General features: G+C 46.5%; 1 protein-coding gene across 1 annotated transcript in view; it reads left to right on the top strand.

The window, feature by feature from the left end:
- Nucleotides 1-12892, top strand: part of LOC119967914 (coiled-coil domain-containing protein 162-like) — a 208669-nt gene that overhangs the window by 192903 nt on the left and 2874 nt on the right. The window contains exon 32 of the mRNA XM_038801010.1: nucleotides 1889-2037. Coding sequence (XP_038656938.1) covers nucleotides 1889-2037 — 149 coding nt within the window. The remainder of the gene's footprint in view (nucleotides 1-1888; nucleotides 2038-12892) is intronic.

Raw genomic sequence — 12892 nt, 5'->3', positions numbered from 1 at the left:
ACGAGGGGACATAGCCTTAAATTGAGGGGTAATAGATATAGGACAGAGGTCAGAGGTGGGTTTTTTACGCAAAGAGTGGTGAGGCCGTGGAATGCCCTACCTGCAACAGTAGTGAACTCGCCAACATTGAGGGCATTTAAAAGTTTATTGGATAAGCATATGGATGATAAGGGCATAGTGTAGGTTAGATGGCCTTTAGTTTTTTTTTCCATGTCGGTGCAACATCGAGGGCCGAAGGGCCTGTACTGCGCTGTATCGTTCTATGATTATAAAACATTAGGCCTCAGTTAGAATACCATGTGCAGCACTGGGTTTCACATCAGAGAGCCTATGACAGATTCATTACTGTCTACAATAATAAGATGATATAAGAAATAAAGCGGATGGGCAACTCCTTTACACAGAGATCTGGGGCGGAATTCTCCAACCCCTCGCAGGGTTGGGAATCGCCCGGGGCCGGAGTAAATCCCGCCCCCGCCGTGGCCGGAATTCTCCGCCACCCAGGAATCGGTGGGGGTGGGAATTGCGCTGCACCGGTCGGCGGGCCCCCCGTGCCAATTCTCCAGCCCGCGATGGGCCGAAGTCCCACTGCTGTCAGGCCTCTTCCGCCGACGTGATTTAAACCACCTCTGGTACCGGCGGGAGCAGGCGGCGGAAGCGGTCCTGGGGGGGGGGGGGGGGGGGGGGGGGGGCGCGGGGCGATCTGACCCCGGGGGGTGCCCCCAGGGTGGCCTGGCCCGCGATCGGGGCCCACCGATCGGCGGGCGGGCCTGTACCGTGGGGGCACTCTTTTTCTTCCGCCACCGCCACGGCCTCCACCATGGCGGCAGCGGAAGAGACCCCCTCCACTGCGCATGCGCCGGGGTTATGTCAGCGGCTGCTGACGCTCCGGTGCATGCGCGGACTCACGCCGACCGGCGAAGGCCTTTCGGCCAGCCGTTCGCGTCGATTGGTGGGGCGCCAAAGGCCGTTCGCGTCGGTCAGCGATGCGGGAGGCACTCCGGCACGGGCCTAGCCCCTAAAGGTGCGGAGAATTCCGGTACGGTATGCCGGGACCCCCGCCCCGCCTGGTAGGGGAGAATCCCGGCCCTGATTTTATGCAATTCCTATTCAGGGTTTGGGATCGAAGCAAACTGCATCAACGTTCCAGATTAGATTTTTAAAAAATAAATTTAGTGTACCCAATTGTTTTTTTCCCAATTAAGGGGCAATTTAACGTGGCCAATGCACCTACCCTGGACATCTTTGGGTTGTGGGGGTGAGACCCACGCAAACACAGGGAGAATGTGAAAACTCCACACAGACAGTGACCCGGGGCGGGGATCGAACCCGGGTCCTCGGTGCCATGAGACAGCATTGCTAACCACTGTGCCACCTCTGGATTAGAATTTAAAAAATTCTTTCATGTGGGCATCACTGGCAAGGCCAACATTTATAGTCTGTCCCTAATTTGCCTTGAACCTCTACAGTCCATGTGGCATAGGTACACCCACAGTTAGGGAGTGAGTTTCAGGGCATTGGTCCAGGCACAGTGATATAATTCCGAGACAGAATGTTGTGTGGCTTGGAGGGGAACTTGCAGATGGGTGTGTTCTCATGAGTTTGTCCCTCAAGATTGTAGAGGTCACCAGTTTGAAAGATGCTGTCAAAGGAGGCATGGCCTGTTATGCTTCTGTAGGTTTCTTGTATTTTTGTGCCATTTAGGGTTTCTGTATTGGTCTGTTTAGTACTGTATTACTTATAAAACGTTTTCACAATATGATTTATAATTGTTGCTGTATTACAACTGTGGTGGGTGCAGTGGAAACAGTTTAGTAACCTTGGATTTAATTCTGTTTGGTAAATTCTGGATATAATCAGCATGTAAAATACATGTGTACTTACGTAGGCACTGGATCACTGAGTCCCTTTCGAATCCATTCCTCGATGGCGATTTCCAGAGACTATTATCGGCGCTGTTTGACCACTGATTCAAAGATCATTGATCCGAGTGGCACCATTACTGGTGGAGGAAGAAAGGTGCAACGGCCACAAACAGTGAGTAGCGGTTTTGTAACACTTATCATCCTATTTTGATCATGAATGAGTTATTTCCTGCCCCTCATTCTAGTTGGCAGTATGTTCCTTCTATATTGAATTATCTGTACAAAGTAAATTTCAGACTGAAAATAATTTGAATTAAGCACGCAATGGAAGTGACACTAAAAATGGAAATTGAGTGCTAAAGCACCATTTAATTAAGACTGAACCCGAAGATGAACTAAATTTAATATGTTCTATTATTCCACGCAAATATTTTGACTTAGGGCTAAACAGTTGGACTAGCACAGCACAGGGGCTGGTTTAGCACAGTGGGCTAAACAGCTGGCTTGTAATACAGAACAAGACCAGCAGCGCGGGTTCAATTCCCGTACCAGCCTCCCCGAACAAGCACCGGAATGTGGTGACTAGGGGCTTTTCACAGTAACTTCATTGAAGCCTACTCGTGACAATAAGCGATTATTAATATTATTACTTGACATTAGGATTTATACACACACACCGTTTTCACAAAGGAAGATGGTTGTGGTTGTTAGAGGTCAAACATCTCAGGACTTCACTGCAGGAGTTCCTCAGGCCCAACCATCAATGACCTTCCTTTTATAACAAGGTCAGAAGTGGGAGTGTTCACAGAAGACTGTACAATGTTCAGCACCATTCATGCCTCCTGTCACAAACCATGCTGATGGCTATCTGCAAGTGTATCCCAACTTGAAACACCAGTTCATGGGGGTGTATAGTTGTATATGGAATGGTGTGAAGAGTCACGCACAACCCCAGTGAAAAAAACCAGCCCAGTCATTGTGCAATAATTATTAAAGACTATTTATTAACTTAAAAGACAAAAACACACAGACAGGACTGCAATACTCTAAGACAATTAAGTATATGAATCACTAAACAGTTTTTGGAGAATGTACTCCTTGTTCCAAAATATATCTATGATCCCTGAACTCTTTAAGGCGTCCCCGCATGACGCCTCTGGAGCTGCGGATTGACTCCTGTGGATAGGACGTTCAGTGAGTTGGTCACACCGCAGATTAGGATTGGTGAAGGAGACAGGAAATGGGTGACCAATAGGCAGAGAAACAGCTGGAAGGCAGTGCAGGTGTCCCCTGTGGTCATCTCCCTCCAAAACAGGTATACCGTTTTGGATACTGTTGGGGGAGATGACTCACCAGGGGAAGGCAGTAGTAGCCAGGCTCATGGCACCGTGGCTGGCTCTGCTGCACAGAAGGGCGGGAAAAAGACTGGCAGGGCTATAGTCATAGGGGAGTCAATCGTAAGGGGAGCAGACAGGCATTTCTGTGGTCGAAAACGAGACTCCCGAACGGTATGTTGCCTCCCGGGTGCACGGGTCAGGGATGTCTCAAATCGGCTGCAGGACATACTGAAGGGGGAGGGTGAACAGACAGTTGTTGTGGTGCATATAGGCACCAACGATATCGGTAAAAAATGGGACGAGGTCCTACAATCAGAATTTAGGGAGTTAGGAGATAAGTTAAAAAGTAGGACCTCAAAAGTAGTAATCTCAGGATTGCTACCAGTGCCGAGTAGAAATTCAAGAATAGTCAGAATGAATACGTGGCTTGAGAGATGGTGCAGGAGGGAGGGGTTCAGATTTTTGGGACATTGGAACCGGTTCTGGGGGCGGTTGGATTATTACAAATCGGAAGGTCCACACCTGGGCAGGAGGAAAACCAATGTCCCAGGGGGTGCTTTTGCCAACACTGTTGGAGAGGTTTTAAACTGCACATCTCCTCTAAACCTTGCCCCATGGACCTTAAACCTATGCCACCTTGTGACTGACCCCTCCACCCTGGGAAAGAGTTCCTGCCCATCCACTCTATCCATGCACTGTTGAGGCGGTTTTAAACTAATGTGGCAGGGGGATGGGAAACAGATGAGGAAGTTAGAGGTCAGTAAAGAGGCAGCAACTAAAGCCAGTAAGGTACTAGATAATAAACTCAATGTGACGAAGGGGAAGAGTAGACAGGGAAGAGATGATGAATGCAAAGGGGCAGGTGGTCTGAGGTGCAAGAAGTGTAGCAGGTAAGGCAGATGAACTTAGGGCTTGGATCAGTACCTGGGAATATGATGTTATTAGTATTACTGAGACTTGGTTGAGGGAAGGGCGACTGGCAACTGAATATCCCAGGGCATAGATGCTTCAGGAGGGATAGAGAGGGAGGTAAAATGGGTGGAGGAGTTGCATTACTGGTCAGTGATTATATCACAGCTGTGATTAAGGAGGGCACGATGGAGGATTCAAGCACTGAGGTAATATGGATAGAGCTAAGAAATAGGAAGGGTGCAGTAACATTGTTGGGACTTTACTACAGGCCTCCCAAAAGCGAGCGTGAAGTAGAGGTACAAATATGTAGACAGATTATAGAACAATGTAGGAGCAATAGGGTGGTTATGTTGGGAGATTTTAACTTCCCCAACATTGAATGGGACTCATGTAGTGTTGGAGGTGTAGATGGAGCAGAATTTGTAAGGAAGCATCCAGGAGAGCTTTTTAGAGCAGTATGTAAATAGTCCAACTCGGGAAGGGGCCATACTGGATCTGGTATTGGGAAATGATCCCGGTCAGGTGGTTGAAGTTTCAGTCGGTGATTACTTTGGGAATAGCGATCTCAATTCCGTAAGTTTTAGAATACTCATGGACAAAGACGAGAGTGGTCCTAAAGGAAGAGTGCTAAATTGGGGTAAGGCCAAGTATAACAAAATTCGGCAGGAGCTAGGGAATGTGAATTGGGAGCAGCTGTTTAAGGGTAAATCCACATTTGAAATGTGGGAGTCTTTTAAGGAAAGGTTGATTAAAGTGCAGGACAGACATGTCCCTGTGATAATGAGGGATAGAAATGGCAGATTAGGGAACGATGGATGATGGGTGGAATTGTGAGACTAGCTAAAATGAAAAAGGAAGCATACATAAGATATAGGTGACTTAAAACTGATGAAGCTTTGGAGGAATATCGGGAAAGTAGGACAAATCTCAAACGCGCAATAAAGAGGGCTAAAAGGGGTCATGAAATATCTTTGGCTAACAGGGTTAAGGAAAATCCCAAAGCCTTTTATTCGTATATAAGGAGCAAGAGGGTAACTAGAGAAAGGATTGGCCCACTCACGGCAGCACGGTAGCATGGACGGCAGCACGGTAGCATGGACGGCAGCACGGTAGCATGGACGGCGGCATGGTAGCATGGTGGTTAGCATAAATGCTTCACAGCTCCAGGGTCTCAGGTTCGATTCCCGGCTGGGTCACTGTCTGTGCGGAGTCTGCACGTCCTCCCCGTGTGTGCGTGGGTTTCCTCCGGGTGCTCCGGTTTCCTCCCACAGTCCAAAGATGTGCGGGTTAGGTGGATTGGCCATGCTACATTGCCCGTAGTGTCCTGAAAAGTAAGGTTAAGGGGGGGGTTGTTGGGTTACGGGTATAGGGTGGATACGTGGGTTTGAGTAGGGTGATCATTGCTCGGCACAACATCGAGGGCCAAAGGGCCTGTTCTGTGCTGTACTGTTCTAAAGACAAAAGAGGGAATTTATGCGTGGAGTCAGAGGAAATGAGTGAGATTCTTAATGAGTACTTTGCATCGGTATTCACCAAGGAGAGGGACATGACGGATGTTGAGGCTAGGGATGGATGTTTAAATACTCTTGGTCATGTCGGCATAAGGAAGGGGGAGGTTTTGGGTATTGTAAAAGGCATTAAGGTGGACAAGTCCCCAGGACCGGATGGGATCTATCCCAGGTTACTGAGGGAAACGGGGGACTAAATAGCTGGAGCCTTAACAGATATCTTTGCAGCATCCTTGAGCACGGGTGAAGTCCCGGAGCACTGGAGATGTTGCTAATGTTGTCCCTTTGTTTAAGAAAGGTAGCAGGGATAATCCAGGGAATTATAGACCTGTGAGCTTGATGTCAGTGGTAGGCAAACTGTTGGAGAAGATACTGAGGGATAGGATCTATTCATATTTGCAAGAAAATAGACTTATCAGTGATAGGCAGCATGGCTTTGTGCAGGGAAGGTCGTGTCTTACAAACCTAATAGAATTCTTTGAGGAAGTAACAAAGTTAATTGATGAGGGAAGGGCTAGAGATGTCATATACATGGATTTCAGTAAGGCATTTGATAAAGTTCCCCATGGTAGGCTGATGGAGAAAGTGAAGTCGCATGGGGTTCAGGGTGTACGAGCTAGATGGATAAAGAACTGGTTGGGCAACAGGAGACAGAGAATAGTGGTGGAAGAGAGTGTCTCAAAATGGAGAAGGGTGACTAGTGGTGTTCCACAGGGATCTGTGCTCGGACCACTGTTGTTTGTGATATACACAAATGATCTGGACGAAGGTATAGGTGGTCTGATTAGCAAGTTTGCAGATGATACTAAGATTGGTGGAGTTGCAGATAGCGAGGGGGACTGTCAGAGAATACAGCAAAATATAGATAGATTGGAGAGTTGGGCAGAGAAATGGCAGATGGAGTTCAATCCAGGCAAATGTGAGGTTCTGCATTTTGGAAGATCTAATTCAAGAGTGGACTATATGGTCAATGGAAGAGTCCTGGGGAAAATTTATGTACAGAGAGATCTGGGAATTCAGGTCCATTGTACCCTGAAAGTGGCAACGCAGGTCGATAGAGTGGTCAAAAAGGCATACAGCATGCTTGCCTTCATCGGACGGGGTATTGAGTACAAGAGTCGGCAGGTCATGTTACTGTTGTATAGGACTTCGGTTAGGCCACATTTGTAATACTGCATGCAGTTCTGGTCACCACATTACCAGAAGGATGTGGATGCTTTAGAGAGGGTGCAGAGGAGGTTCACCAGGATGTTGCCTGGTATGGAGGGTGCTAGCTATGAAGAAAGGTTGAGTAGATTAGGATTGTTTTCATTGCAAAGACGGAGGTTGAGGGGGGACCTGATTGAGGTCTACAAAATTATGAGAGGTATGGACAGGGTGGATAGCAACAAGCTTTTCCAAGAGTGGGCGTGTCAATTACAAGGGGTCACGATTTCAAGGTGAGAGGGGGAAAGTTTAGGGGAGATGTGCGTGGAAAGTTTTTTACGCAGAGGGTGGTGGGTGCCTGGAACGCTTTGCCAGCCGAAGTGGTAGAGGCGGGCACGATAGCATCATTTAAGATGCATCTGGACAGACATATGAACGGGCGGGGAACAGAGGGAAGTAGATCCTTGGAAAATAGGCGACAGATTTAGATAAAGGATCTGGATCGGCACAGGCTGGGAGGGCCGAAGGGCCTGTTCCTGTGCTGTAATTTTCTTTGTTCTCTTTGTTCTTTCCCCAAACAACATCCAAATTAAATAAATCTATAAGTCAAATCCAGCTTATAGTTACCACACAATACAGGGCTGGTAATCAAGTCTGAGAAATATATTTTCTTGGCGCAGTGCCTTTACGAAGGTTTATGCACAACCTTGGCTCTAAGACTTAGTTGTAATACTGACCTCCAGGCTGTGAGTGGTGGACTCTCAGGCTATTTGATGTCAAACTGTTTCCACTGGCGGGTGAAAGCAGAACTGGGGGGCATAGCCTCAAAATAAGGGGAAGTAGATTTAGGACTGAGTTTAGGAGGAACTTCTTCACCCAAAGGGTTGTGAATCTATGGAATTCCTTGCCCAATGAAGCAGTTGAGGCTCCTTCATTAAATGTTTTTAAGATAAGGATAGATAGTTTTTTGAAGAATAAAGGGATTAAGAGTTATGGTGTTCGGGCCGGAAAGTGGAGCTGAGTCTACAAAAGATCATGTGGCCTACTCCTGTTCCTAGTTCTTATGCTTCTGCGGGTGCTAGCAATTATACCATTTGCCCCATTGATTCTTTATTCTGTGTATTTGGCTGTCTGGCTCTCTGAAATTAATTGACTCTAGAAATTAGCATGTGTAGACCTTCACTGATATCTCAGTCGTCCAGGTAAGATTTTTCTACTAATGGGGCAATTTACACCTGATTATCTCATTACTAGGAAAGTCGCTTCTCATCATGCCTTTTGAATGCTGGCTACTACTATCACTAGGCTGATTTCTAGGGAGTGACAAGGTATTGGAGGTGTTAGCAGGTTTAAAAGTGGACAAACCTCCAGGTCCAGATAAATTGTGTCCCAGGAAGCAATGGGAGATGAGGGAAGAGATTGCAGGGGCTCTGACCCAAATATTTAATTCCTCTCAGGCCACGGGGGAGGTGCCGGAGGACTGGAGAACTAATGTGGTCCCACTATTTAAGAAAGGTTGTTTAGATAAGCCAGTGAGTCTCACGTCAGTGGTAGGGAAACTTTTGGAGAAAATGCTGGAGGGGGGAAATCTATCTCCACTTGGAGAGGTAAGATTTGATCACAAGACCATAAGACATAGGAGCAGAATTAGGCCACTCGGCCCATTGAGTCTGCTCCGCCACTGAATCATGGCTGATATTTTTCTCATCCCCTTTCTCCTGCCTTAACCCCTGATCCCCTTATTAATCAAGAACCTATCTAGCTTTGTCTTAAAGACACTCAGTGATTTGGACACCACAGTCTTCTAATAATAATCGCTTATTGTCACAAGTAGGCTTCAATGAAGTTACTGTGAAAAGCCCCTCGTTGCCACATTCCAGCGCCTGTTCGGGGAAGCCAGTATGGGAATTGGACCCGCGCTGCTGGCCTTGTTCTGCATTACAAGCCAGATGTTTAGCCCACTATTCTGTGGCAAAGAGTCCCACATATTCACCACCCTCTGATCAGGAATAGTCAGCATGGCTTTGTCAGAGGGAGGTCATGCCGCACAAATTTGATTGGATTTTTTGAACATATGACCAGATGTGTAGATGAGGGTAGTGCAGTTGATGTACTTTACACGGATTTCAGCAAAGCCTTTCACATGGGTGACTTATACAGAAGGCAAATGCACTAGGGGTACAGGGTAACTTGATAAGGTGGATTCAAAATTGGCTTAGCTGTAGGAAACAGAGGGTGGTGACAGACGGTTGCTTTAGTGACTGGAAGCCAGTGCCAGTGGTGTACCATGGGATCTGTGCTGGTCCCCTATTGTTTGACATTTATATAAACAGCATAGATGACTATCTGGTGGTTAGGATCAGTAAATTTGGCCGGGTGATTAACAGTGAGGTTCAGTGTCTTGGGTTACAAGAAGACAGACGGGATGGTCAAATGGGCACAAAAATGGCAGCTGGAATTTAACCCTGAAAGGTGAGGTGAAACACTTTGGAAGGAGTAATGTGATGAGGAAATATTCAATGAATGGTCTGACACTGGGAAGTTCTGAGGAACAACGGGCTCTTGGATTTTTTGTCCATAGGTCTTTGAAGGCATTGGTCTGGTTAATAGGGTAGTGAAAAAGGCATATGGGACACTTGCCTTTATCAACCGAGGCATAGATTACAAAGGTAAGGAAGTCATAAGAACTAGGAGCAGGAGTAGGCCATCTGGCCCCTCAATTAACAGTGAGGTTCAGTGTCTTGGGTTACAAGAAGACAGACGGGATGGTCAAATGGGCACCCCGTTCCACCATTCAATGAGATCATGGCTGATCTTTTGTGGACAAGTCATGTTGGAGTTGTATAGAACATTGGCGAGGCCACTGTGTGCAATTCTGGTCACCACATTATAGGAAGGATGTGATTGCACTGAAGGGATGTGATTGCACTGGAGGGGATGCAGAGATGGTTTACCAGGATGTTGCCTGGGATGAAAGAAAGGTTAGATAGGCTTGGGTTTTCACTGGAGCAGAGAAGACTTGAGGGGTTGACCTAATCGTGGTGTACAAAATTATGAGGAGCGTGGATAGGGAACAGCTGTTCCCTTTAGTTGAAGGGTCAGTTACGAGGGGACACAAGCTCAAGGTGAGGGGCAGGAGGATTTGAGGAAAAACTTTTTTACCCAGAGAATGGTGATGGCCTGGAATGCACTGCCTGAGGTGGGTTGTCTCACATCCTTTAAAAAGTACCTGGATGAGCAGCACTAGGCATGTCATAACATTCAAGGCTATGGGCCAAGTGCTGGCAAATGGTATTAGGTAGACAGGTCAGGTGTTTTTCATGTGTCGGTGCAGGCTCGATGGACCAAAGAGTCTCTTCTGCACTATTATTCTATGATTCTGTCATACCTGTCGCTGGGCAGATTGCACCCTATCATGCCTTGTTAAATTAGTTTTACTGCTGTTACTAAGCAGATTCATGACTCTCCTCACATACTGAAGCAGTCCACATCCAAGGTCGAGCTGACAAGTGGCAAGTAACATTCATGCCACACAAGTGCTAAGCAATCTCTGGCAAGTGAGAATCTAACCATCGCTCCATTCAAGAGCATTACCTTCGCTGAATCTCCCATTAATAGCCTGAGGGCTACCATTGACCAGAAACTGAATTGGACTAACTATATAAATACTGTGGCTACAAGAGCAGGTGCTGTGGTGAGTATCTCACTTCCTGACTCCGCAAAGCCTGTTCACCACCTACAAGGCACGAGTCAGGAGTGTGATGGAATATTCTTCACTTACCTGGATGAATGCAGCTCCATCAGCACTCAAGAAACTCAACACCATCCAGGACAAAGCAGCCTGCATGATTGATAACCCTTCCGCATTCACACCCTCCACCACCGATGAACAGTGACAGCCGTGTGTACCATCCAGAAGAAACACTGTAGGAACTCACCCAGGCTTCTAAGGCAGCAGCTTCCAAATCCATGACCACTACCATCTAGAAGGATAAGGGCAGCAGATACCTGGGAACATCACCACCTGGCGGTTCCCCTCCAAGTAACTCACCATCCTGACTTGGAAATATATATCGCCGTTCCTTCAGTGTCGCTTGGTCAAAATGATGGAACTCCCTAACAGCACTGTGGGTGTAGACTGCAGCGGTTCAAGAAGGCAGCTCACCACCATTTAAGGGCAACTAGGATTGGGCAATAAATGCTGGCCGAGCCGGCAATGCCCACATCCCCCATATGAATAAAAGAAATTGCACATTTAACAGGGCAAATCCAAAATGTGCATTTGGGGAAGGGGAGAAACCCTATGCATAAATTAAAGACCTACGAGGAGACTAGACAGAAAGAGATCATTTAGAATAAGCCTCATTCCAATAGGACTTGATCCTGTAGCCCTCCAGCTAGTGGATAAGACACTATTTTGCTCAGGGCATCAGAATCAGACTCCAGCTTGCCCTGGTCCTGGTGTCAGTGCTGTGACAGAACTAGAACCAGGCTAAAGCAATTTAAATAAGGAGTGGTCAGCGAAGCAGGTATGGAGATGGATCATGGAGACATTCAACCAAGGGACTTGAGCTCCCCTACCTCTTAAGGTCAAAGAAGGTGATAAATGCAACAAGGTCCACCTTACTTGAATTTCCAGAAGCGATTATCCAATAATTTGCCAATTCAATGGTGTTTCATACACTATTGTTTTCTTGCAGTGCCCAAATACAGCGCAAGAAAACTATTAAATAGGTATTAATATTTGCAGATTCAGGAGTTCTTACTGAATTGAATATTAGTTTAGAATGTAACTGCAAACTGGGATTTATTAAATATGGTGTGATGTTCAGACCACTTGGAATTTGGTTGCACAAGCTTCAATCATACCCCCTCAACGTCATAGTTGCTGCCTCACCTGCCTGGTTTCACCATAGAAATTCCATTATTTACTGTGGCTGATGTTTTTGAAGTACAAATGGTACATTTATAAAAGCATGCACGCACACCTTTTACCAGTTCTTAAGATCGAAAGTTTTGCATACTTTTTATTCCATGTAGCTATGTCAAAATATTTAAAAAGTCATGAAACAGAACCCTCTTAGCAGAAATAAACGTGGATGATATGCAGGTCCGAGATTTCGCTAAGGAGATACAGAGCTGTCTGGTGGCGCCAGCCCCACACTGTTGGAGGAGGTGTTGACGACATGGGGAGTGGAGGGGGGGTGGTGCCAGCGATTTATGGGGTGGTTCTGGGAGAAGAGAAGGCACACTGGAGGGGATTAAGACAAGATGGGAGGAAGAGTCGGGAGAGGGCATGGAGGGGTTGGGGTGTGAGGTGCTCCGGAGGGTGAATGCTTCAACTTTGTGTGGGGGGGTTGGGGCTGATACAGCTGAAGGTGGTGTATAGGGCCCACCTCACAAAGACGAGGATGAGCCGCTTCTTTGAGGGGGTAGAGGATGTTTGTGATCGTTGTGGGAGGGAGGGGGCCCTCATATCACGTTCATGTTTTACCTCATACGAGGTAATGTTTTAACCGTTGCCTCATTGATTGCCGAAAGGTGGGTCAGCTTCTCCACCTTGGGCCCGGCATGGCAGGGGGATCTGTCAGAATTTTTTAACACTTTAGAAAGTGAAGTTTTAGTTGAGGAAAAGGACAGAAGGGTTCTACAATTCCATGGGCTTTGTTTATTATGCACTTTCAAGAGTTGGATGACATCGAACATTAGGGGGGAGGGGGGTTGGGACTGTGCATGCTGTTGGTGACTATGTATGGGTGGATGGTGGATTCCTTTTCTTTGATGTTTATATTTTAAATGCTGAGGGTTGTTGGGAGGAAGGGATTGTCGGCCAGGGGATTGACATTGTATTTGTTATCATTGATTATTTGTTGTTGGGTGTAAATTTGGATGAAAATGTGAAAAAGGGGAATAAAAATATTTTTTTTAAAAAAGAAACAACAGTGGATAATGGAATAGTTTCTATCTTTTGACAGATTCAAAAATCAGCCCCAAAATTATTAACGCCATTCATTCTTAAAGCGTTCACTGCAACTTGGTCGATTGGATTTTGTTTATCGTCACATGTACCGAGGTACAGTGAAAAGTATTTTTCTGCGAGTTCATCAAATCATTAAGTACATGA

This window comes from Scyliorhinus canicula, chromosome 6 (genome assembly GCF_902713615.1).
Source record: "Scyliorhinus canicula chromosome 6, sScyCan1.1, whole genome shotgun sequence".
Taxonomy (NCBI): domain Eukaryota; kingdom Metazoa; phylum Chordata; class Chondrichthyes; order Carcharhiniformes; family Scyliorhinidae; genus Scyliorhinus; species Scyliorhinus canicula.
This window is presented reverse-complemented; position numbering and strand designations above follow the sequence as displayed.